Source organism: Theropithecus gelada, chromosome 3, assembly GCF_003255815.1.
Source record: "Theropithecus gelada isolate Dixy chromosome 3, Tgel_1.0, whole genome shotgun sequence".
In the NCBI taxonomy this organism is placed as follows: domain Eukaryota; kingdom Metazoa; phylum Chordata; class Mammalia; order Primates; family Cercopithecidae; genus Theropithecus; species Theropithecus gelada.
In genome coordinates, this window is record NC_037670.1 from 113,710,275 (window position 1) to 113,737,979 (window position 27,705).

General features: G+C 37.2%; 1 protein-coding gene across 7 annotated transcripts; it reads right to left on the bottom strand.

Moving 5' to 3' along the window:
* On the bottom strand, positions 1-27,172 carry STEAP2 (STEAP2 metalloreductase). Of its 7 annotated transcripts, XM_025380139.1 has the most exons (7): positions 24,952-24,992; positions 22,232-22,341; positions 13,227-13,751; positions 10,535-11,062; positions 7,591-7,755; positions 5,128-5,275; positions 1-728 (listed from the first exon to the last, which is right to left on the bottom strand). In XM_025380139.1, exons 3-7 carry the CDS (start codon positions 13,716-13,718, stop codon positions 697-699), a joined length of 1,365 nt encoding a protein of 454 aa, XP_025235924.1. In that variant the 5' UTR covers positions 13,719-13,751; positions 22,232-22,341; positions 24,952-24,992; the 3' UTR covers positions 1-696. The 7 variants fall into 7 exon arrangements, with proteins under 7 accessions (XP_025235924.1, XP_025235925.1, XP_025235926.1 ...); XM_025380140.1 differs by lacking the exons at positions 22,232-22,341; positions 24,952-24,992 and adding an exon at positions 26,820-27,172; XM_025380141.1 differs by lacking the exons at positions 5,128-5,275; positions 22,232-22,341; positions 24,952-24,992 and adding exons at positions 26,527-26,588; positions 26,930-26,998.
* Positions 27,173-27,705: the final 533 nt, after the last annotated feature.

Sequence of the window (27,705 nt, forward strand, 5' to 3'; positions counted from 1 at the left end):
TTTCAAAACAGAAGTTGAAGCATTAAATTACTTTTTATTTAAATGTTTATAAGGCAGTATGAGAATGATAGAAAACATGTGTAATTTGATAGCAATATTTTGGGGATTACAGAGTTTTAGTAATTACCAATTACACAGTTAAAAAGAAGACAATATATTCCAAGCAGATACAAAATATCTAGTGAAAGATCAAGGCAAGAAAATGAGTACAACTAATTGACAATGGAAAATCAATTTTAATGTGAATTGCACATTATCCTTTAAAAGCTTTCAAAAGTAAGAATTATTGCAGTCTAGTTAATTCAGACAGTGTTAAACAGTATCAGGATAAAGAACTGTAGGGCGGAAAGGATTAATTTTCACGTCATGTAACAAACCCAGATTTACAATGGCTGAAATGCAGGAAAAAGCAGTGGAAGTAGGGAAGTAGTCAAGGTCTTTCTGGTCTCTAATCTGCCTTCCTCTTTGGGTGTGGCCTTGATCCTCTGGGGACAGCTGCCAGGGCTCCTGTTATATCCACAATGCCAGCAGCAAGATGAAGGGATGAAAAAGAACACATGCTGCCTTCCTTTGAGGAGACTTCATCTCACTGGCCAACACTCAGTCACATGTACACCTAACTGCAAGGACAGTTCAGGAATGTAATGGGCAGCAGCTTTTAAAGGAGTCAATAGGAAGACAAATTCCAGTTCCAGCTCAGTCTGAATATCTGCAAAGCTGCAAAAGATCTTTAAAGACAATTTCAAGAGAATATTTCCTTAAAGTTGGCAATTTGGAGATCATACAAAAGCATCTGCTTTTGTGATTTAATTTAGCTCATCTGGCCACTGGAAGAATCCATACAGTTTGCCTTAATTTTGGATGAATGCACGATGGAAATTCAATAATTTAGAAAGCTAAAAAAACTCAGTATGTTAGGCTGAACAAAACATTTTTAGTATATGGACAGAATCTCTGAAAATTAAGCACTGTATAATTTTCTCATACTAAAAAAAAAGTGAAGAACCCATTCATTCATGTAAAATTCACTGTTTAAAGGTAAAAACAGATTGAGTTTCCACTGAAATTATTACATTTCATTCAGGGCTAATCATTTGTACTGAATATATATCAGAATTTGTTTTACTGATTGATGAACAATTGAAGGTAGGGCATCTCATTTCATAATATAAATCTCAACACTGTGAGGTGTGTTATACTATGTATGTATCCTGCTTTAAGTCATGGATTTACAAAATAATTTCAACACATTTTAGGCTGTTTACTTATTTCAAAACAGGGATTTCATAGACTGACACAGGTATAATTAGTTCAGTGTTCACAGTATTCCTAAATAAATATTTACTTATTACATTTATGATACTTTATTTAAAATATCACATTAGAAACTTTAAATATTTCATAAATAAATCTCTTTTTTGGGGGGAAACTCTGTACAGAATTTATTATGAAATAGCTTAATGGCAAGTGGTAATTTAGAAGAATTAAGTTATCATATTAGATAGGAGATATATGAAAATATTTTAAAATTGTGTATATTCTTGTAGCCCTTTTATACAAGTAATTTCTATAATTTGATTGTAATGAAAGTATAATATACTTTAAGTTACTATTATCAGATTAATTTTTGAAAGTAAAATTCCTTAATCAAGCCAAGGTTATGCTGCTTTATAAGAAATTAATCAGGTAGTTTAACACTAGAGCTCATTAGCCAACCTGTATGTAGCACAAAATAATCATCTCTGATAAATACCTATAAATATATTTTATTCATACTTTTAAATATTTTACAGTTTAAATAAAAACCTTACATGTAGACAATCTGGGCTAAATTTCCATGTATATTTTGAAAAATAATGTTTGCATGAATATATTCCTATTTAAATATGATTTTAAATATTCTTAATACAGGAGACATATGAAATATTTACATAAAAGCTAAGTAGCATGATACAGCTCATGGTTATTTTCCTCATAGGAAAAAAGTTACTTGATTTTTTTTCTTTTTGCATAGGATTAAGACTGAGTATCTTTTCTACATTCTTTTAATTTTCTATAGGGCACTTCTCAAAACACAGACCAGGTAGCAAATCTCCACTGCTCTAAGGTTCTCACCACCACTTTCTCACATCTAGCAATAGTAGAATTCAGTCCTACTTCTGAGGCCAGAAGAATGGTTCAGAAAAATAATGATTATAAAAAAAAAAATTAAGAAAAATAATCACATAGAATTAAAGCAACTAAACATCATAGTTTTGCATTTTTAGAAAAGCATTTAAACATTTAGAATTATAGTAAATATGTTACATTTATTCTAAAACTTCAAAATTATTCAGTTTTTGTAGTACTGAAAAGAAGATAGTGCCATTCGAAACAACAGATGTATCTTTTATACATTTTCACAAAAGTTTGTTTTTCATATTTTTAAAGGCCTCATTTATCTGTAACAGTGATATTTTTAGAGTATTGGCTACTTAATACATACATGCAACAATATATGCTTTAATAGTCATCTAACTTTTAGGAATATTTCATTTCGTTTTCACATTAAACGGTTAAGCATAGTGTTAACTGGAATTTAAGGAACAAGAAAATACTGAAAATATGCTGTTATTTTCATTAGTTCAGTATAATAGAATGTTTAGGTATTTGCCCATAAAAGTTATCATTGCCCAACTGAATTCCTACCAAGAACTAACAAGTGATTATCAAGTGGGGAGAAATATAATTAAAATAAAGAAAAGAGAGAGCTCAGTTAGAAAGTACAAGATAATAAAATTCACCAAGAGGAGAACATTAGAGAATCATGAGTGAATTACCAAACTGACAATGTAGTTGTAGGAAAAGAGCCACTGGTGGGAAAGGTAGTCTCTACTAAATAAAAGTCTTTTTATTGTTGGCAGCTGGATTCAGTAGTACTTATGTGGGTAAGTTTAGAAATGTTATAATTTCTGGAAGAGGAATGCATATAATTGTATCTTGTCTATAATTTTCTTTTTTTTTTTTTTTTTTTGAGACGGAGTCTCGCTCTGTCGCCCAGGCTGGAGTGCACTGGCCGGATCTCAGCTCACTGCAAGCTCCGCCTCCTGGGTTTACGCCATTCTCCTGCCTCAGCCTCCCGAGTAGCTGGGACTACAGGCGCCCGCCACCTCGCCCGGCTAAGTTTTTGTATTTTTTAGTAGAGACGGGGTTTCACCGTGTCAGCCAGGATGGTCTCGATCTCCTGACCTCGTGATCCGCCCGTCTCGGCCTCCCAAAGTGCTGGGATTACAGGCTTGAGCCACCGCGCCCGGCCTCTTGTCTATAATTTTCTATTTTAATAAAGAAATAGCAAATGGGGGTGGGGGGAATGTAGGACATTCTACGGTTTGAGCAAAATGCAATTAAATGTGGAAGGACAGCACTGAAAAATTTTATGAATAATCTGTATAATTACATGTCTCTAGAGTAGATTTATAATTAGCCACTTACCCTAATATCCTTCATGCTTGTAAATTGCTACCTAATGAATGGTTATGCAGGCAGGAGAACTTCTCAGGAAGAGAAAAGGAGAAAACCAGGTCTACAGAGATTTTTGAAAGACTCTATGGGATCTCAGCAATTTGTTAACACTGCTAGGGCCCTTCACTGCATAGGAAGGCATATGGACTGCCATGGGTCTCCAGGCTCATGTTACAACCAAGAATAGGGTAACTGTGAATTACCCTACAAGCAGTCATAAGTTTATTATAATAATATTTTTATACAATTTTTGGATGCACCCAACCCACTCTAAAGAATGTCAGTGACTATACAAAAGAGGAAGCATCTAGATTGGCATTGTGAACACAATGCATAGGGCTGCGGCGGGAGCTCTAGAGCCTAGTGGTTAAAACTGTGGCCTCTGGAATATGACTACCTGGACTTGAGTGCTCACTCCACCATTTATTAACTGCATGACCTTTGGAAAATAACTTTTCTATCCTTTGGTCCCTCATATGTAAAATGAAGATAATAACTACTTATCTCACAGGGTTGTTCTAAGTATTAAATGAGATAATACAAGTACTTAGAACCATGCCTAGCACATCACAGTCCCTCAAAGAACATCAGTATAATCCCATACCATAGCAAGTGGTGACTGGTTAAGGTGCGACAAAGGTCAGTTGACAGACTACTTGTGTGCAAACTTGATACTTTTGTTCTAAGTATGAACTATTATACAATTCCCAGGATTGGTACTGTATTAAGAGATAGCAGTTTTGGAGGCCAAATGTTACTGAATCCTCTTCCTGATCAGTATATTAATATGAAAATGAAACTGCTCTGTAACACAATAAAGAATAAAAGCTTTCATGAGGTATGTATTATCAGTATGTATTTCATGTCTCCAATATATTTTAAATATAATTTCAGGTTTAATTTGTCTTTTTAATTTGTGTCTGTTCATATAATCACATTGCTTCATATAATTAATTTCATCCTTCAAATCCTATTTTATGAGAGAAATATAGGAATGCTATCATGCACCCTTACCTAGATGCTAATATAATATGTCCTTTCTTAAAAATAACATATGATAATGCATTTCTACTTTTTAAGTTGAATATTAAAATCTTAATCTTCAGAAAAAAATGTATATCCAGTAAATTATTTTAAAAGCTTAAAATTCTGCTGGTTTGCAAATTGTTTTTAAAATTGTATCTATATTATTAACTGTAAGTATTTTTGCCTGATTATGAAATATAAAGTAACAATAGGGTTACAGTTGGGCAAAACAAAACATACCTAAATTACAATAATATATTGACTAGAAAAATTCATATTGGCAAACATGACATTTGTGAAAATTAATTTGAAGAAAACTCTATCACTAATTCAGTTGAAATCTCATTTAACAAGTTTCAACCCACAATAATTTGACAGCATAGTTGTAACTGAATGTAGAAGTCATAAAAATAATGGCATGAGTAGAATTTTATATGGCAGCTGTGAACAACATTTATCATCACATTACTGTGACCCTCTCTGGGGAGACATGAGGAATTGTTCCTCCAATACCTTCTTCCAGAAATTGGCTCTTTTCCCAGCCTTTTTTAATTCGTTTTAGCTTTCGGCTTATACATGGAAGGAATAAAATGATCTTACCCAGAATTACAACTGAGGGCAAAACAAGAGCAAGAACAAAGTTTGGCGGTGTATAAAATCTGTAGTACTCTTCTTCAAAAGCTCGTTTCCATCCATAAATTAAAACGTGGAAAGTACTTATGAGCAGAGCGACATATCCAAGCGTAGACTTGGGCCAGGAGAGAAAGGAAAAGAAACAAAGAATAAGAAACAAATGACTGAAACCCATAAATTAAGTTCAAGATATACCATGTTTATATTTTGATAAAACTATTTTGTCTTAAATTATCAAGTTAACCTTTGTCCTCTACTGAATTAAACAATATTAATATTTTTATATATGCATTATATGTATTATTTATATGCACAACTTATGTTACACAAATGAGGCGCGATTGCATACACTTCAATATTCTTACTACTTCATTTATTTTATCAAGAACATTTTCCTCATGTCATTAAGTATGAAGATGACATTAATACTGTATAATATTCTATTGAATGGGTGTGCATAATTTATTCAACCATTCCTTTTTGTTGATAATTTACTGTTTCCAATTTTCCTCAACTATAAATGTCATGTTAGGCCATTTTCCATATTTTGATTTATTTTCTTAGGACTGGTTTCTAATAGTAGGATTATTGGTCAAAACATCTAGCTTTTCCTTAAGGGTACTGATACATACTGCTAAACTCTTCTTTATAAAAATTATTCACATTTCCACCAGTTGTGTATTAAAGAAATGTGTGTGTGTATATATGTGTGTGTGTGAGTGTGTGTGTACACATACACATAAATACAGTCATGTGCCACATAAGGGCATTTTGGTCAACTATGGACTGCATATACAACAGTGGTCCCACAAGATTATATACCCTATTTTTACTGTACCTTTTCTATGTTTAGATATGTTTAGGTACACAAATATTTACCATTGTGTTACAAGTGCATATAGTATTCAGTACAGTAACATGCTGTACAGGTTTGTAGCCTGGGAGCAATAGGTCACGGTTTGTATAAATATGCTCTATGATGTTCACGTGACAAAATTGCCTCATTGCTCAGAATGTTCCCCATTGTTAGGTGACACATACCTGTTAATACATAAACAGATATATGATAAAATTAAATAAACTCATTTAAAATTATTAAAATTAATTAAATTAAATTAAAATTAAATGAGCATCCTCATGGGCGCACACACACACATATACACACTGGTTAATAGGCAAGTAGGAAAAATCCTGCAGTATTAATATAAACAATAATTCAAATACAGAGTTTAATAAGAATACTTCAGTTAGGCACTTTACAGGTTAAATTCTAAAAGATCACCATTCTTTAGTTTGCTAAATTATTATGTTTAAGACTGCTTACTTTGAAAAATAGTCTGTTATATAAAAGTAATATTACATCCGTATAATGATGTAATGTCTAACTTTACTGAGAAAATATCAACCCTCCGGCAGGCAAAATATTTGCAATTACTCATCTAAATTTATAATGATAATTTGCATCTGTCTAGAACCTTCTATTTCTTTTCAGGTATGTTTAAACTAGCTGTTGGGAAAGTACTCTCCCTTTTCTTTGAAAAGGAAAAATAAATTCAGATAAGCATTATGGCCCTGCTTTGAATGAGATTTTTACATGACCTTAAAAAAAACAAGCAAATAAGCAATGAAATGAAACAAAACTTAAGTGTACCACCAAAGGACATGAATTTGTCTACTGTGCTGTAAACCATTTGGATACAACCAGTACAGATTTTGTAAAAATACAAGAAGGGTCCATGTTTCAGTTATGTATTTTTAAAATATGCAACCTTATTATTTAGATACTATTGGAGAGGGTGAATGTTTAACTTATTAAATACAATGGTGGTTTGAAATCCCTTTACAGACATCCATACATATTAGTGTACTACTGATACACTAAATACCTGTACTAACAAAATTCTTAAGGCTGGCTGCATGTTATAATCCATTAATCTAGTTACCTAGTTTGCTACTGCTTGTGTTTGTATGTGTGTGTATATACACACACACTTCTTTAAAATATTCAGATTGACACTCCCACTTGAGTTCAAATTAATAAGATTTTTCTGGACAGATCAAGATGACTCAAAACATAAAATAATTTTTCATTAACTTGGCTAATAATAAATTGACTTTCAACATTAAATTTGATCTAAGCTCATCCTTCCCCACTTTCATTTTTTTTTTCTCTTTTAAGATAACTTTTCATTCTTAACATAGTATACTGGAAGGCAGTGCTGTCAAAGTCTTCCAGTACAATCATATACTGACTGGTGTTTCACTTACTTAACCAGAGCAGTCCTAAGCTGCCTTCCAGCATAATGTATCTAGATGCATAAATACACTCTCAAAGGCACCCTTTTTATAAGGAAAATATTTAAAATTCAGTTGTTCTTAACAAGGAAATCCTATCCTGCACAGTCCTTGACCAAACAAAACCCCACATACCTGAATAAAACTGAATTCTCTCCAGTTTAAAGCATTGCTCACTGAAGGGATAGAAGTGACTGCCAGGAGGGAAAGTAAGCCAAGGCTCATTATGCCAAAGGAGATATACATTTCAATTCTCCAAACTTCTTCCTCATTCCAAGAGTTTTCAATATTTGCATGAACCTAACAAGAAAGCAAATGTGAACTTCCTTTGTTTAGTAGAACATTAACTGATTCAGCACAGAGTTCACTCTTGGCATAAGAAGAACCTGGTCATATATAGACATATTTAAGTTGCACTAATTCAGTCTAACAAACCATTATAGAGAACATGTTACTGGATGATACTGCTCCAGGTGTAGGGGAAAAGAGAATTAAACAAAAGGAGGACAAAACTTTCTCTTTCCTTGTATACGTGCTAGAATAAAGGGGCAAAGCTTTGCCATCACATTTGTAATACATCATCATTACAGGGACTCTGGAGTCCAACACCATAAAATGCCTAGTGGTTGGTTCTAGGGTGACACAAAAGAAGTTACTGGAGTTAAACTTAGTTTCGAAGTACTTTTACAAGCTGGTTTAAACTTGGTTGAATATCTGGGATACAGTCTGGCCTTAGTTCAACTTGGATCCAGGCAGGGAATTTCTAAACTACGTCAGTATCTTCTTCCATCACATGAATAATATATCTCTGTTTTGTCTTTCTTCTCATCTTCTCTTCCTAGAAAGCTATGATTTCCCTGGCTATAACGGCCAATGGAGGTCAAATATTTCTCCACTTGAACTGCCTAATTTAATATGATTCCCAACTCTCTGACTGTGTCATTTATATGCAGTATTTTTCCAAACATCTTTTACTTACATTGATAATGTGTATATAATCAAGTCAGACAGTTAACTCTGAATTTGTGGTATTCTGTGTACGGACTACCTTTAGAAGTTCTATTTACACTCAGAATATAATTAGAGTATAAATCAAGTATTGGACTCCATCAGCTGAAATTTTTTATTTAAATAAGTATCTATTAATGGAAAACAGATTCTAACTTAACAACAGTTTAACTTTGTTCAATTCCAGTTAACAAAACATACTTAAAATTTAACAACAACAAAAAGCTGCTTCTTAACCATTAGTTCCCTGAGGCAATCATACCATTATCTTGAAAGAGGCCCCAGAGTTCAACCTACCATCTTCTTATTTGATATCTATACAATACAGAATAACAGCATTACCCAGTGTACTCAGAGACTACAACCTGGATCTACCTGCTCTCCCAGTTCATTCATTCATCCCACAAACGGGCTGTTTGAGTGTCCACAATGTCTAGGCTCAGATCTAGGCACTGGGTATGTATCAGTGAAAAAGATGGACAAAGATCCCTCTTCTCATGAACTTACATTCTGATGGGGGAAGGCAAACACTGGTAAATGTATTTTTATTTTTTATTTATTTATTTATTTATTTATTTATTTTTTTGAGACGGAGTCTCGCTCTGTCGCCCAGGCTGGAGTGCGGTGGCGCGATCTCGGCTCACTGCAAGCTCCACCTCCCGGGTTCACGCCATTCTCCCGCCTCAGCCTCCGAGTAGCTGGGACTACAGGCGCCCGCCACCACGCCCGGCTAGTTTTTTTTTGTAATTTTTAGTAGAGACGGGGTTTCACCATGTTAGCCAGGATGGTCTCGATCTCCTGACCTCGTGATCCACCCGCCTCGGCCTCCCAAAGTGCTGGGATTACAGGCTTGAGCCACCGCGCCCGGCCGGTAAATGTATTTTTAACATGGAAATCAAGTGTGTTAGAAGATGGTAAGCGTTATTTAAAAAAGAAACGTAGAGCAGGGTAAGTCAGCGGGATTTGGAATACTGGTTGGGGTGGAGGCAGCAGCATTTAAAATGGTATCCAGGGTAGGACTCACTGAAAAGGTGAGATCTGGGCAAATGACTGGAAGGAGGTAAGGGAGCCAACTGAGCAACTATAAAAGCCTTAGTATCTCATTAAGAGAAGTGGTTTTTTTTTTTTTTTTTTTTTTTTTTTTCCAGAAAGTGAATGGCTTAAAGGTTATCAATCTACTAATTAGAAAAATATTATTTTAGGTTTTATTGTTGAAACAAGCTTAAGTACTAGATGCCACATACTCGGACTATGATGCCTTCGATCCTTACAAAATGCACATGCTTTTACACATTTGTTTTGGTGCAATGTTCTTGGCTTTCATTGAGAAATGTTATACCAAACAGCTTCAGGGAAACCCCTTAAATTACATTTGTGGATTGGGAATTATGGAGGAAAACCATAGTCTAGCTCATCATCAAGCCCCTTCCATGAAGTGCTCCCTAATATATATATATATATATATTTTTTTTTTTTGAGAGCTATGTGCTAGAAAAGCTTCACCCGTGGAACTATTATGTTTTCTGGTTTTTGATAACAAGAGCTTTGTAAACAATAGGGTCTCCTTCCTCATTGTGTTGAAAATCTCAAAGCCAAAAGAGAAGCTGTGCAGACACTCTCAGCAGAGGTGTATTCGACTTTTTTCTCCTGATCTTGTCTTCCTGTTCTGTTTTGTATTTTTACCAGTTCTAATTTTATCGTATATATTTACTGAGAGTTGCCTCATCATTTTGTGGAGCACAACCAATTATAAAACATTAAAATAATGAATTGTTGAATACTGAAAGCACTCATTGCAATTATAACATTGAAAAAAGGGGAGAACCCAACCCTCTACGTTTCTGCTTTTATTCTGTAAGGAAAAGGATGGTAGCAGCCTTTACTTGAAATAATTTTGAATTAGCCACATGATTCTTATGCGAAAACATTGTTTAAAGAACAATTCTTTCCCCTTCCATAGTATACAAAAATCAAATTTCCATTAAAAGGCATGTAAAATTTTATGTTTTATAATTTATACTAATAAAAAGTATTTTACTAGCATCAGATAAATAACCAGCATGTTCAGTACCTGCTGATAAGCCATGTTGAGAAACAAATATCTCTCTGACCTTCTCATTGGTAAGCAGAGGCTGTAGGCAACATGGACCACAGTGAAGAAAAAACTTAGTAATCCGAGCTGTTTTCTACACTGCAACCAGGTTTCCAACCAAGGCGGAAATCTCCTATACTTGGTGCCGTAATAAAGTTGATAAGCAGCTGCCAGGAGACCTGCTAGGTATACCAGGGAGAGCAAAGTAATGGCAACTATAGGTAAGGTTTTATTCACAATCTCAATAGGAATTTTGTAAAAGTCACTCTGTTGGTTTCTAGCATATGGATGAATCACATCTCTGACAAAGGAATAAAGGAAAAAAAATGTGGCCAAGCTTATAGCTACCACCACTGGCCCTCTCCAGAGAGTAAAGAGTCGTAGGGGTAAATTTTCAATCTCTCTGGCTGATGATAAGGATCCCAAGTCAACGGGAATGAAATTCAACTGGCGGGCAAGTTCAATAACCTGTTGTCGGGCTTGAATATTGTTGCTGCATATATAAACCTGTGGGAAAAATAAAAAGACTCAGCATTACCACTGTTGTTTATAAAAATGGTAGCAATCGCATGCTCCACTTACGGAGCATCACCTGTGATGATATCTGAGTGATGCAAATGGTTAAAGTTCAGGAGATAAGGCATTTATGAATGTATTAACCTATTATTAATAGGTTTTAAACAGTGTCATGAGAACAAAAAAGTCCTTACCACTTACGATAACAGGACAATAAAATGCAGGAAAATGTAGCTGCAACCTCGAGCGTCAGAGGGGATCCCCCAGGTGGGAGGGGGGCAGGTGGAAAGAAAAGTGTACTCTTCTAGGCATAGTTCAGTAGCAGCAGCCGGGTAAGGCCTCCTCTCCAGGGGTTTAGGTGGACTTTGAGGTGCTGGTCATGCCCTTGCCCCACTCCACCTCTCTAATTCCCACAGGGGACAGTGTGGGGCTGGCACTCCCTGCTGTCATGAACAATATGTAGTTTTAGCACTGTAGCAGTTCTGTCTAGTAGTATGAGTGCAAACACTGCCCTTTACAGATATTTAGCATGACTGGAAGTGGGCATGCACTTTGGATGGCCATCTGCAATTAAAACCTTTAAATTATGTCATGATGCTGTATTTTTAAATAAAATTTAATGAGATTTTAAATAAAATTTAGGTTTAGAAACCAATACACCAAGTATCTCAGAAAAACCATAATAATCTCAGGTATACTATTTCATTGGTCAGTATATTAAATTCTTTCATCTCTAAATAATGATGATATACCTGGCAAGTAAAAAAATTACAAGGCTTAGTTAATTTAAATAGAAAAGCAACTGTCCTTTTCTAAGACAAAGATATTACTTTTACAGAAACTCTAATGACGTGATGGGTGGAGGCAAGGGTAGGCTTTCAAACTATCGAAATCTGTTAGATACTATAATATAGTTGAAAATTCAACAAGTATTTATTGAGCCCCAAGTTCACTACTGGAGTGAGCTGCTATTACTAATGGGTAGGCCACCTCTTTCAAGGCTAGAAAAATATTGCTATAAAGTCTCTAAATAATGTTTGGGGAAAACAAATTCCAAATATATCCCTAAAGATGTTTGTATAAGGACTCTAAAATAGACCACATGGAAATATTTGCATGTTTCTATTTATGTAATGGTGACAATATAACACTCTTTGGATTATTAATCTCAGATAACATTAGCTAGATGAATGACAAATCCTATTTGAATGAATATTATATAATCATTTATGAACTTTTAAAATAGAGGTCCTTTTATAACAGAAGTAAGAAAAAAGTATTCTAAATTAATTTTTTACAGTTGTGACAATGGTGGAATAAATTTTTTTAAAAATCATTTGGAAAAAATTTTGTATAAATTATAATATGACATAATATGATATAATAAGTCTAAAAATAAACCAAACATTCAAAATAAAGGCACAAACACTACAAAATACAAATTTAGACTATTTTGTAGCTTATTTTGAATTTCATCACTGTTCCACATTTTTTTCTGTTAAAAATTTAAATTTGGTATAAATATGGGTATATGATTAAATTCAGGTTTGTCTCACAGGTCCTGGTTCTAATTTGCTTATTCTATATCTACTGCTAAACTTTGGTGGATATGCAAAAGAAAAAAAAGATTCAGAAATAGCCTGTAGAAAAGCATATGTTCTTTTACTAGTCATTAAAACAAAGACTGGAAAGTAAATGGTTATCATGACTCTGATATACAGCATACAATGATATAATACTTAAACTTATTTTCTAAGAAATGGAATCAACTGTCTTCACGGACAAAAACAAAAGAAGTGTTTTATAATCATGCTTAATTATAATGCATAAGCACATTAAAAAATTTTTTTTAACATATTTTATGTGTTTACTTATAAAAGCTCATTCCACAATGGTGTTGACCGAGCTCCCCATCTGCTTTATTCTCAAGTTGAACTGGATGAAGTTCACATTATTTTCCCAGATTTCCACATCATTTTGGGAATGGGAATGTGCCCTTACAAGGTCAGGACATTAATTTTCAGGTGCTCATAATTAATTTTCAAATGATAATCATTGGAAAGTGTCAGAATTTGGTTTTAAAATGTTTGATATTTGCTTAGCTGTTTAACTACAAAATACCAGATACATAAGAATAAAAATGTAAAATACATACCTGCCGGCTGGCATCCTTAGGTCCTAACTGAAGTGCCCAAGCTGAGACAACATTAAATCCTTTGACAATCAAAGAATCTGGGAATAATGACGCCAAATATTCAGCATTGGATTCTGGGTACTGGTTTATCCTCATGTTATTGCTCACATCAATCAGGATTTTACCCACAAGCAGATGTCTTAGGTCCCACAGGGAGGTATAATGTTCTCTATGTATAGCAACAAATATTATATTTGTTTTTGTGAGAGCATCTTCATGATGGGTGACATCTACCACATGAGGAAAAAATTCAGAAGCAAACTTAGGATTTCTACTTCCTATGACCACATGATAGCCACATCTAATAAGTCGAATCGTCAAGGATTTGGCAAAATCTCCACTTCCAATCACACCTACAGTGACTTTCCTTGCATCTTTGATACCATTTATGCCATTAGGTAAAAAAGTTTCACTAAGGCTCTTAGGGCTTCCCATCATAGAGATTGATTCCATGATACAGACACTTCCAAGATCACCAAAAATATCCTAGGGGAGAGAAAATAAAATGTTCATCAGTTACCTATTACTGAACATTAAAACACTTCTAGACATTGTAATAATGTGTATTTCTAGAGGTAAAATATTTCACCACACTTTAACATAGAGCACAGTAAGACACAATTTGTAAACTAAAAAAGGATCACTATTCTGGTTTCTCTTCATATCATATAAATCTTTCGTTTTTTAAAAAAGCATCTCAATAGGAAAATTAACTGTCACAAAGGTGATGTGCTAAAGTGGGGCTTCTCAAATTTTAATGTGCACACAGATCACTTGGGAATCTCGTTAAAATATAGATTCTGATTGAGTAGGTCTGGAGGGAGGCGCGACATTCTGCATTTCTAATGAAAGCAATACCAGTGCTGGTCTGAGGACCCCTCTTTGAGCAGCAAGGCACTAGTGACACAGGACAGGAAAGTCCCCAAATTGGGGTTTAGCTCAGGAGGGTACTTGGCATTGCCTGGGAAAGAATTAAAGGACAAGCTGGTGGTGTTAAACAGCAATGTTTACTGAAGCAGCAGTTTACAGCAGCAGCAGAGGTACTGCTCCTTACAGAGTAGGCCTACCCCGTAGGCAGTGTGCCTAGAGTAGCAGTTCAGCGGCAGCTCTGCACTCATATTTAAACCTAGTTTATTTATATGCAAATTAAGGGGTGATTTATGCAGAAATTTCTAGGAGGAGGGTTGTAACTTCTGGGTTGTTGGGCTGTTGCCATGGAAAGGGGTGGTAACTTCTGGGTATTGCCATGGCAGTAGTAAACTGACATGGCACACTGGTGGGCATGTCTTATGGGGAGGTGCTTCTGCCCTGACCTCAGTTTGGTCCAGTGTCTGAACCTTGCCTCTGGAGTCAAGATCTGCCTCCTACCTCACTAGAGCACATGAGAAAAGGGACTGAGGTTTTCACCCAGAACTTTTTTGAAAAACACACTTGTAACAAGCATGATTACCCAGCTTCTGAGCAGATCAGAGGCAGCAAATCACAAATGCTGCTAGAGGCAGAGAGGACTGTGATACTAAGTGATGGATCACAAGACAAGAGAAGAAAGAAAAACCAATTTTTAAAAAGCCATTTAAACCAAAACTGTCTAGAGTCATTTGAGGTGGAGGTTATAAAGTTCCCTATATACTTCAGTAGCTAGTGACTATCATTAAATGAGAGCTAGATAAATCAGCTAACAATGAACCCTGGCACTTAAATAATATCTTAAGAAAAATAGGCATCAAAATGTAACAAAAGAGAAAATACCATGGACTTCTCTATCATTCACTCTAGATCTTACAATGTATCATTGAGAAAGATAGCTTACCTATGGAAAAAGGGATTAGTAATATGCTTATGGTCTTAAATTATATAATATTTATGAAATCTTTTTCTTTTTCTTCCCCTTTGTAAGAAACATGGCGGTGCTTTGGTCAAGGACAGGCAGAGGTAAGCATCCAGAGTGAGTTTACAGCACAGGCATATAACTTCACTTGTTATCATAGCCATGTAGACATAACAGAGAAGCTCACCACTATTGTCTGTAAAAGGTATAATTGCCCTGCTGACACTGTACAGGCACTCTTGTGCCCAGAGAAAGAGAGAGTCAGAGCTGTCTGTCTTTGCAGATGGACAGGGGGAGCCAGGACACAGCTTGGCTTGCCCATGCCCAGAGAGAGAAACTGAAATAGTTAAGGTGCTGACTCCAAAGGCAAGGGAGAGCAGGCCCCGCAGCTGTGTGTGGGAGCCACCAGACTAAGCAGCCAAGACAGGATGGACAGTGTGAGAAAGTTGTTGATGAGAGTTGCTGTTGAATAAAATCATCTTTCACCTGCCTACAGCCGTTGGAGTATTCTTTCTGCTTATCCACCCACGCCCTTTGGACCTCAACATGACGCCGTTTTATTTGTTGGCTGCATAAACTATGATGCAGTTATTCTTCCTGGAAAAATCTCTCAAGTTATTTTTTAGTTGAGAGACTAACATCTGAAATGTTCATATTTGGAATAATTTGCTCAAGAATACAAATCAGGTTGCCATGAATTAGTGTCAAAATTGGGTCTGAAAGAAAAATACTCTTCCATTCTACCCTCATTGCACAATTTCTTTTATGCTCATAGCAGATGTGGACCACTTCAGAGGATTTAATGGACTTTACAGGCACAGGTGGAATGTTTCAAAAATATGTTGGTTTACTAAATGAAATCTGAAATGACTAGAGCCAGGAAAATTCAACTTTTTACCCTAGAAATGAGTCACATCCAGTAACTCCAAATACATCAGTATGTTAAACTTTAGAAAGACAATAATTATAGTAATATTACTTAATGTTTATATAGGACATAATGTATTTCAGCTCTCTTGTGGTTTTTACGTATTAATTGATTGAATCCCCACAACTACCCTAAGAGACAGGTGCTAATACTGTCACACCCACTTTGTAGATGAGGAAACTGAGACCTGCAGAAGATAATTAATTTATCCAAGGACATAAAGACAGAAAACAGGGGAGCCAGGATTTGAACCCAGGTAGTCAGTCCAGCTGAGACATGTGTTATTCAGGTGTACGTATGGAGTTTAGGAAAGGGTGTTTTCTTGGGGTTATAAGTATCAAGGTGTAACAATTATAGTTGTACTCAAATTAGTATGTTATTCCTTTTTCTTTGGTCATTTCATTCCTCCTCAGCGTTACCTAGGAGTAACCAATCCTGGGAAAGAAGAACTTTTACTATTTTTAAATCAATTACATGTTTCATTTCACACCTTTCAAGACAGACCACTCCCTTGGCGTGGTCCATGCACCCAGAAGGGCAGGCAGGAGTCAGAGGTACCAGGGTAGGAAAAAAACTGTCACTATCCATTTGGAGATGTCACTGGCAATGTTGGGAATCAAGAGCGGTTAAAGAAACCAGAAGTAATGAAATCCATGCTCACTTCATTCAAAAGTTAATGGTAATCATGTGCATTATCTAAGGGTAAAAAAGGTTGCTAGATTCACACAAGGGAATCCAAGTTTCCTATATCCCAGCCCGGAGTTCTTCTGAGTATATACCGTAGCATCTCCCAAAATATAAGAATTGCAAAATCTTTAAATCTAACAATCATGATGATCAAGACTTTTTCAAACAGAAACAAAAACAAAACAACATTAATTATCTGTTTATTTTACAAAGCAAGCTCAAACCCCTTCTGTAAATCAGAATGTGAACAGGTAAAAATTTTAGTTTGCTGGGGGTTCCTTTATAGTTGACTAGTCTTTCTTCTCTTGCTGTTTTTAGAATTCACTCTTTGTCTTTTACTTTTGACAATATGGCTATAATGTGCTGTGGGGAAGACCTTTTTGTATTGTATCTTTTTGGAGATCTCTAAGTTACCTGTATCTAGGTGTCTACATCTCTCACTAGACTTGGGAAGTTTTCATTGTTGAATAACTTCGAATGCAAATGGATTAAATTTTCCACTTAAAAGATATAGACTAGCAATAGATAAAAAATCATGACCCAACTGTATGCTGGGTACAAGAAACCCATCTAACCTATAAAAACACATATAAGACTGAAAGCAAAGGGATGGAGAAAGATATTCCATGCAAATGGAAACCAAAAGTCACTATACTTATATCAAATAAAACAGAGTTTGAGTCAAAAACAGTATAAAGAGACAATGAAGGTCATTAAATAATGATAATGGATCAATTCTAGCCAGAGGATATCACAATTCTAAACATATATACACCCAACAACAGACCACTCAGATATATTAATATAAATAAAATGTTATCAGATCTAAAAGGAGAGACAGACTCCAATACAACAACGGTTGGGGACTTCAACACCCCCTGCCAGCATCTGACAGATAATCTAGACAGAAAATTAACAAAGAAACATTAGATTTAAACTATACGTTAGAACAAATGGACCTAACAAACATTCACAGAACATTTCATGAAACACTTACAGAATACAAATTCTCATCAGCACATGGACATTCTCTAAGAATGACCATGTTAGAACACAAAATAAGACTTGACAAATTTTTAAAAAATCAAAGTCATATCAAGTATTTCCTCAGACCACAATGGAATAAAACTATAAGTCAGTAACATGAGGACCTTTTGAAACTGTAAAAATAAATGATTAAACAACATGCTTCTAAATGACTATGGTGGCAAAGAATAAATTAAGGAAGAAATCAAAAAATTTCCCTCAACAAATACAAATAAAAATGCAACACACCAAAACCTATGAGATACAGCAAAAGCAGTGCTAAGATGGAAGTTTATAGCAATAAGCACCTATACCAAAAAATCGTAACAATTTCAAATAAACAACGTAATGATGTACCTCAAGGAACTAGAAAAGCAAAAACAAGCCAAACCCCATATTGGTAAAAGGAAAGTAATAATAAAGATCCGAGCAGAACTAGACAAATTGGGACTTAAAAAACAACACAAAGGATGGATGAAACAAAAAGTTTTGTTTTTTGAAAAGATAAAATCGATAAAGCACTTGCTAGACTAACCAAGAAAAAAAGAGGAAATACTCCAATAAAAAATCAGAAATGGAAAAGGAAACATTACAATTGATACCACAGAAATACATAAGATCGTGAGAAGTTATTATGAACAACTACACACCAACAAACTGGAAAACCTAGAGGAAATAGATAAATTGCTACACACATACAACCTACCAAGGTTGAAACGGGTAGAAACGGAAAACCTGGACAGACCAATAACAAAAAAGTTGAGGCAGTAATTTAAAAACTCCCAATAAAGAAAAGTCCAGGGCCACATGGCTTCACTGCTGAATTCTACCAAACTTTCAAAATAGACCTAACACCAATTCTCTTCAAATTATTCCGAAACATTGAACAGTAGGGAATTCTGCCTAACTCATTCTATGAGATCAGCATTAGCTTCATACCAAATGCAAACAAGCCTCAACAAAAAAGAAAACTACATACTAATATTCCTGATGAGCACAAATACAAAAATTCTCAATAAAATACTAGCAAACCAAGGGCCAGACATGATGGCTCATGCCTGTAATCCCAGCACTTTGGGAGGCCAATGCAGGAGGATCGATTGAAGCTAGGAGTTTAAGCCCAGCCTGGGCAACATAATGAGACCCTCATCTCTACAAAAAATTTAAAAATTAGCTAGGCGTGGTGGCACACACCTGAAGTCCTAGCTACTCGGGAGCTGAGGCAGGAGAATCACTTGAGCCCAGAAGTTGAAGGCTGCAGTGATTTATGATTACATAACCGCACTCCCTCCTGGGCAACAGAGCAAGACCCTGTCTCCTAAAAAGTGTGTGTGTGTGTGTGTGTGTGTGTGTGTCTGTAGAAGTAAACCAAATCTAACAACTCATAAAAAAAACACATCATGATCAAAGGGGATTTATTCCAGGGACACATCCCAGGGATACAAGGATGGTTCAACATATGCAAATCAATAACTGTGATACATCACCTAAAGAGAATGAAGGACAATAACCATATGATCATCTCAATAGATGCAGAAAAAGCATTTGAGAAAATTTAGCATCCCCTCATGATAAAACTTTCAACAAACTAGGCATAGAAAAAATATGCTTCAACATAATAAGGGCTTATATGATCTATATAATAATAATAATAGCTATCATTATTTTGAAATAGGGAAAAGCTCAAAGCCTTTCCCCTATGAACAGAAATAAGACAAGGATGCCACTTTCACCACTTCTAATCAACATCGTATTGGAAATCCTAGCCAGAGCAACCAGGAAAGAGAAAGAATAAAAGGTACTCAAACTGGAAAACAGGAAGGTCAAATTGTCCCTCTTTGCTGATGATACGATCTTAGATCTAGATACACCTAAAGATTTCACAAAAAAACTCTTAGATCTGATAAATAAATTCAATAAAGTTGCAGGATACAAAATCGACATACAAAAATCAGTACCATTTCTATACACCAACAATGAACTTGCTGAAAAGGACACCAAGAAGGCAATCCCATTTACGATAGCTATTAAAAACAAAACAAAACAAAACAAAAAACTAGGAATATATTTAACCAAGGAGGTGAAAGTTTGCTACAAGGAAAACTACAAAGCACTGTAGAAAGAAATTAAAGATGATATAAACAAATGGAAAAACATTGCATGCTTATGGATTGGAAGAATTAATATCATTAAAATGGCCATACTGCCAAAAGCAATATACAGATTCAATGCAATCCCTATCAAAATACCAATGTCATTTTTCACAGAATTAGAAAAAGCAATCCTAAAATTCATATAGAACCAAAAAATATTCTGAATAGCTACAGCAATCCCAAGCAAAAAGAACAAAGCTGAAGGCATCACACTACCTGACTTCAAAATGTGTTACAAGGCAATAGTAACCGAAAAAACATGGCACTGGTATAAAAACAGACACACAGACCAATGAATGCAACAGATTAAGAGAATCCACAAAAGAAAAAAAAAATCCACACATTTACAGCCAACTGATTGTCAACAAAGGCACCAGGAATATACACTGGGGAAAGGATATCTTCTTCAAATACATGGTACTTGGAGAACTGGATATCTGTATGCAGAAGAATAAAACTGGACTCCTGTCCCTCACCATATACAAAAATCAACTCAAGGTCAACTAGAGACTTAAACATAGGACCCAAAACTATATAATTTCAAGAAGAAAACATTGGGGAAATATTTGAAGACACTGGTCTAGGCAAAGATTTTTTGGCTAGGACCTCAAAAGCACAGCAACAACAACAACAAAATAGACAAATGGGACTATATTAAACTAAAAGACTTCTGTGCAGCAGAGGAAACATCAACAGAATGAAGAGACAACCTATTGAATAGGAGAAAATATTTGCAAACGATTAATCTGACAAGGGACTAATATCCAGAATATACAATGAACTAAAAAAACTCAAAAATAAAAAACAAATAATCCCATAAACATGGGTAAAGGTCATGAATAGACATTTTTCTGAAGAAGACAAACAAATGGTCAACAGGTATATGAAAAAATACTCAGCATCACTAATCACCAGGGAAATGCATATCAAAACCACAATGAGACTTCAATTTATCCCAATTAGAACTGCTATTATTAAAAGACAAAAACAACAGATGCTGACAAGGATTCAGAGAAAAGGGAACCCTTATACGCTGTTGGTGGAAATGTAAATTAGTACAGCCACTGTGGACAACAGTATGGGGGTTGTTTCTCAAAAGACTAAAAATAGAACTACCATACAATCCAGTAATCTCACTACTGGGTATTATCCACAGGAAAAGAAATTAGTATATCAAAGAGATACCCGTCCTCAGGGTTTTTTGTTTGTTTGTTTGTTTTTTTCTTTGTGCACTATTCACACTAGCAAAGATATGGAATCAATCTACATGTCCATCAACAAAAGGATAAAGAAAATGTGTTATGTATACACAATGAAATATTATTCAGCCTTAAAAAAATGAAATCACGTCATTTGCAGCAACATGGATAGGAATGGAGGCCACTATGTTAAGTGAAATAACCCAGGCACAGAAAGGCAAATGTCGCATGTTTTCACTCATGTGTGGGAGCTAAAAAAGTGGATCCCATGGAGGTAAAGATTAGCATAAGAGATATCAGAGGCTGGAAGGATGTGTTGATGGGAGGAGGGGATGAAGAGATGTTGGTTCATGGATACAAATGTACAGTTAGAAGAAATAAGTTCTAATGTTCAATAGCAAAGTAGGTTGCCTATAGTTAGTAACAATGTACTGTGTGTTTCAAAGTGGCCAGATGAGATGACTTGAAATGTTCTTAACACATAGACATGATAAGTACTCAAGGTGATGAATTCCCCCCAAATCCCAACGAGATCATTACACATTGTACGGATATGACAAATACTCATGTGTACCCCATAAATATGTAACATGTACCAATTTGTCTTAAAAGTTAGTGTAAGCAGGCTTCTTCAAGAAATAAATCCTACTTCCCTCAAGGTTCTGAAAACCCTACTGGCCAGTGAGTGTGACCTGAATATTGCTGACCTGGCTTGGCACTATGCTTATGGTAGCGAGGGAGAGTCACACTGTTTTGGCACATGGAGAAGCAGAACTGCAATCTCAGAGTTGCTTCTGAATGTAGCTACTGAAGCAGTGTTTCTCAACCCTAGGTGCATGCTCTAATGATCCAGGGAGTTTTAAAACACAGTGATCACAGGTCACCCCCACCATCCAGTTTTCGTTTAATTGGTCTGGGGTTCATCCTAAGCCACAACATTTTAAAAAAAAGATTAGCAGATGTTTTATTATGCAACCAAGATTGAAAATCACTCTACTAAAAGATTCAGAATTCAATCTAATACTTATTCTAATAATCATTTGGCGATAGCAGATGTGGCTTTTTGACCTTCACTTATGTTAATGTTTACATTGTTGTTTGTAGTAATGAAAAATTACAATTGTGAAAGAGTAGCAAGCAGTTACCTTTGAATACAGGACGCTGAATACGCATGCAGTTCTTTCCCCTTTTCCACTCAAGGAGGAGCAGTATCAGAAGGTCCACTCACTATTTTGCAATTTCCTCTCTCCACTTTCTGGGAAGGGCAATGCCATTCCTTAAAATGCGTCACTCCTTGCACAGCACACTTTGTTCCTGTTGTTTCATAATATTCAAAATTCAGAATATTGCTATGACTATATATCTTCTTTCTGTTCTATAAGGGGATCCCCTCCCCGGTTCTCCAGACATCACGATCCTGCTGACCTGAGCAGACCGGTGTTTCTAAGGGAATGACTCACTTGTCAAACTTTAATGCAAATATTATCACCTGGGGATCTTTTTTAAATGCACACTAAGATTCTCTAGGTCTAGAGGGAGGTTAGACATTCTGCATTTCTCACAAGCTCCCAGGTGATGCCCATAGTGTCTCTACCTTTTCTTTTGATGTTATTCATAAGGAATCCAAATTAAATAACTGATAAAACTGTCATTTATAGGCTTGGTGTGGTGGCTCACGCCTGTACTCCCAGCAGTTTGGGAGGCCAAGGCAGGTGGATCACTTGAGGTTAGGAGTTCGAGATCAGACTGGCCAACACGATGAAACCCCGTCTTTACTAAAAATGCACAAAAATTAGCCAGGGGTGGTGGCAGGTGCCCAGCTACTTGGGAGGCTGAGGAAGGAGAATCGCTTGAACCAGGGAAGCAGAGGTTGCAGTGAGCTGAGATCGCACCACTGGACTCCAGCCTGGGCAACAGAGTGAGACTCAGCCTCAAAACAAAAACAAAAACAAACAAAAACAAAAAACAACTATGTCATTTATAGAAAGTTGTGTTTTCATGGTGTAGGGGTAAAAGAGCAGGCCTAAGTTTCTGCAATCACTTTGATCCTTTGAGTCTCGATTTCCTTTGTTAAACGGCAAACAAATAGGTTATACTTGACTCTGGTGGTAGTTTCCAACACTAAATACGTCTTGAAGCTGTGTGATAATGGTAATATCACCACCCTATATTTAACACTTCAACTTCGGGAGCTCAATCTAAAAGTGTGTGTCAAGGACATAGTTTTCTTGAATGGGCATTTGACTTGCTGTACACATTTAATACTTGAGAATGTATTATTATGATAGGGAATTCAGTTACACTCAGCTAGACAGCCTCTTAAGGTTTTCAGTTTAGAAGGATTTCCTGAACATTCCTGAAGCTGAATGGCAGCTGTTGTGCTATGTTAATTTTGAAAAATAGAACCTAATTTGTTTCACACATAAATAGGACATTTATTATTGGATGACAGCAACTCTGAAAGGGCTGTCCGCAGAGGTTTTGATGATATTTCACAACCTGCTGATTTGGAGAGGCCATCAAGAAAACATAACTCTCCAGGGTCATGAGGTGGGGTGGCGTAACCTTCCCTTTGTGGGCCCACATCTGAACATCTCTTCTTCATCGTCTCTCCTGCAAACACCCACTCATGGTACTTCACCATACCCTCTCCCTGTCCTTAATGCTGTCCTCACTGCTGTCCTCTACTGACTTCTAGTTTATTCCTTATGACTGCAGACTCTGGCTCCCAGTATACACATGGTCATCCTCTCTACCCCAATAACTATCACGTTTTTCCTGGACTTTATCATTCAAGTGGATGAACCATTCAACTTCAGGGGCTATTTCCTTGACTTACTCATTGGAGGTAATGAATTTTTGCCTCTACCCCACCTCAGTCATTCACTTCCTGAAATCTCCAAGCACTATCTGCAGGACTTCCAATAATCTTAGTTTAAATATCCACACTGATAATTCTAGACAGCAAAAGAAATCTGATCTGTTGACCTCGACCTCTCTAATTGCTTAATATCCCGTACTCTCCATCAGCCTACTCTGGTATCTATTTAAACCGAGACTAGATTTATAGTCACTCCCTTGAAAAGATCCTTAACTCTCTTACTCTCCATCATATCTGCTTGGCAAAACTCTAGTCCTGGAAGAACCCAGCTATCCATTTTCTCTGTATCTGTATCCACGTTGGTGAAGGTTGCTGGAGAAAAACCAGAAAACTGAGCTCATGAGTTTCACCTTAAATTAACAATCACCAACTTTACCTATCAAAGACCAGTCTATCCACTTATGTCCTGGAGAGCCTCCCTTTTTTGCCTCCCCAGGGGATATGGTTATGACCTCTTTCTGTGACATCTCAAACTTCACAGGTTCAAACCTGAACTTTTTCCACCCAGACCTGGTCCCATTTGCCTGGAAATGTGTAAATGCCACCATTACCCACCAGTTGCTCCAATCAGAAAATTGTGAGTCATTCTTGAGTCCTTGCTGTCTCTCAGTTTTGACATAAAATCCTGCACCAACTCTTGTTCTCCAACATATTTCATAAATCCCTCTCCACCAATACCAGGCTAGTTCAGGTTTCTATCATCTCACCTGGACTCTGCAAACATTTCCTAATGGGTCAGCCTACTTTCTCTTTGGACCCTTTCCAAACCATCTCCACAGCAGCTAAGATCATCTTAAAATGTAAATCATCATAAAAAGTCTCTCCTTAAAATCAGTGCTCCTTTACTTAGAACTACAGCCACCTTCCTATCACATAAAAGGTCCCGAATGAGTTTGCCCCCGCTTCCTCTCTCTAACCTTAATCTGTATTGTTCACCCACAGCATCCTCTTCTAGAAGGAGAAAAGAACAACCACTTTATGTACCTTGGGAACTTTTCATATACTGTTCCATCTCTATAGCAGAATAATTCACTCAGCCCTTGTTAAATTTATTTTGTAATATTTTATATAATTGTTTCTTTTCTGTTTACTATTTCTCTCATTGAACAATAAGCTGCATGAGGGAAGAACCATGTTTGTCTTGTCCGTGATCACTGCCTCCACATTGTCTGGCAGTGTAACTTAGGATGCCATAAAAATTCTTTGTTATGTAATGCATCAAAAAAATTCAGGACAAAAAGTGAATAATTCTCTAGATCAGACTTCTCTTTTTGTTGAAAAGACATGTGGGCCCTGAAGGGGTAGGTGATTTATCAATGTTGATATTATGCTATGTTAAATGTTATGTTATGTTAAATATTATGTTAAATATTATGTTATGTTAAATGTTATGTTAAAGTCTCAGTTACCTCAACGTCCTGGTTTCTGGCCCAGCAGGAATAAATACATCTCCTGATGTCCTATGTCCTCTATCACACCTGCAGTCTTACTCTTTCGCATTTTTGGTGTATCCTCTTTCTCACTTTTCTAACTCATTTACAATCTTTTCTTTAAAAATTTGTCTTCACCTGTCCTGTTTTTTTTCAGTATTAAAATACAACTATGCTCATTCACCACATTTTCCATAGCACCAGTACAATAAAAAGTGACTTGGATAAAGCTTTTCATTTCCTTACTGCAAATTTGCTCAAGTTACCATTCTCAACATTGTCTCATTTCCCCATACCCTGACAGAGTGACTAGCTAAGAGGCAGAAAGTGCAGCTACCCCAATGGCAGCATATACAGTTACTCTTATGTTTCTAAACATCCTGCAAATTATTTAGGACAGGTGTTTTGTTTTGTTTTGTTTTTCCATTAAAGAGCCTCAAGCTTTGAAGCAACCGAGAGAGAATCGGAGTAAAAAAAATTATAGGGTTAAGGAAAGAAAAAATAAACAGAGATCAATAAAATGAAGAAATAATAAAGTGGAGAAAAGGAAGGATGGGGAGGTGCTTTAGAAAACAAAAACAGTTCCAAACAGCGGGGCTGTTAAAAGGACTAGAATCTAAGTCAGGAGGTTGGGGGTGGGGGTGGGGCAGGAGTCTGAATTCTGTTTCTCCTATAGTGATGAGCGACAATTAACTATGGCCTGGACTGTCTTTCCATCTAAAAAACTAACTGCCCGAGGAGTAAAAACTGACACCAATCCTTCTCCACGGGGTGGCAGAGATAATAAATGGAAATCTCCCAACAAAAATGCTCTTTATCTCTCTGCTCTATTTTAAGAGCAAGATTTTTAGGGCATAATTTTCAACAAGTTTTGGCTGAGGCTGAACACAGGGCTCAAAGATAATTTAGGACAGTCAAAGAAGAGGCCAATTACTTTCTAACAGAAATGGCCTAAACACACCACGATTACATTACTCGGAAATAAACAAAATGACTGCTAGAAATACCTGTTCGCAAGCAGCACTGCACGATTTTCCATGAAATTCCCTGCATCAACCCAAAGTAGCAGGGAGACTATCAAGGGGGCGAAAGTAACCTGTCTGTCCTTTCCTGCTGGGATCCATCCTACCTGGGACAATGTCCCCTGGCCTTCTTTCTCCTGGGCCCAACCTCTAGGACTTGCCCTTAGCTCTAGAAGACCAAGAGGAGGAGGAGGGGGAATCAGTGGAACAGACACCCTTCTCCACCCTTCTCACTTTCCACCTCAAGGTGCCAGGAGATCAGGGACCCCGCAGCTCAGGGCGGACGCCCGCTGAGGGCGCGGAATCGGGGAGAATGGATGCAGCTCGTGGCGCCGACTGCATCTTGACCCTCAACTCCGCCGCCGCCACCTCCTTTCACGCTCCTCCCCGACCCGCTCACCTCCGAGCCCCCCGCGCCCTCCACGCCGGGCAGGAGCGAGCCTTGCAGCTCCCCGGGAGCGGCGCCGAATCCCCAGGGCCCACCCGGGGGCCAGGGCCTACGGACTGCACCTCCGACTGGCGGCTGCAGAGTGGCTGCGGCTGCGGTCCCGCTCCAGCTGCTTCCCCGCCTACCCAAGCTGGATCGTGTACAGCCAGGGAAGAGGCAGGAGGGAGGCGCGCGGAGGCCGGCTTGGCAGTGACGCGCCGCTAGGGGCTGCGCTTCTGGACAGCTCGTGGCACCCAGGGCCCGAGGAACGCCGACAGGAGTCGGGAAGAGCAGTGGAGAGCCGGGGAGGAGTCGGGGAGCTCGGAGGGGGCGGGGGTGTGTTGGGGGAGCTGGGGAGGGCCCAGAGCACCGAGAGGAAGCCAGCAGTGAGTGCACTAGGGAGCCACACACACACGGCTCGGCAGCTTTGCGCACCCCTCTATCGGGAGCGGCTGAGTATCCGCCTGGCTCGCCTGCAGGGTTCCTCCCTAGTCTTCAGGAGATTCTGAAGCAGCTCTAGAAGAGTAAAGCCCATTTTTCTACTCCGTTTCTTTTTGTAATGTGGGGTCACCTTTCCGCTCTAGAAATTGCTTTTCTGACGCGATTCCTACCCCAACTCTCGCCAAAGGGCCCTGGTTCCCACCTCCCCAGTCTTAGCTTCTGACAAGCCTCCAAGAAACTGCGCTTTTTTCTTTTGTAGGTGTTCTTTTGCCCCATGTTTGCCCCACCCCAAACGTCTTTTGACTAGACTGTGTCCTTGGAATAAAATGTTCCAAAATACCCTTTCATGAACACTCCCTCGGATAGGAGGACCCTCACAGACCATGAACTGCAGAGATTATTCTGTTGACTTTGACCT

Excerpts from the sequence above, each read along its gene's own strand:
- STEAP2 (XM_025380138.1), bottom strand. The coding sequence starts at position 13,718 with ATGGAATCAATCTCTATGATGGGAAGCCCTAAGAGCCTTAGTGAAACT. Across the intron at positions 11,063-13,226 it reads CTAAGGATGCCAGCCGGCAG|GTTTATATATGCAGCAACAA; the intron begins GTATGTATTTTA and ends TTTTTCCCACAG. Across the intron at positions 5,276-7,590 it reads GAGAATTCAGTTTTATTCAG|TCTACGCTTGGATATGTCGC; the intron begins GTATGTGGGGTT and ends TCCTGGCCCAAG.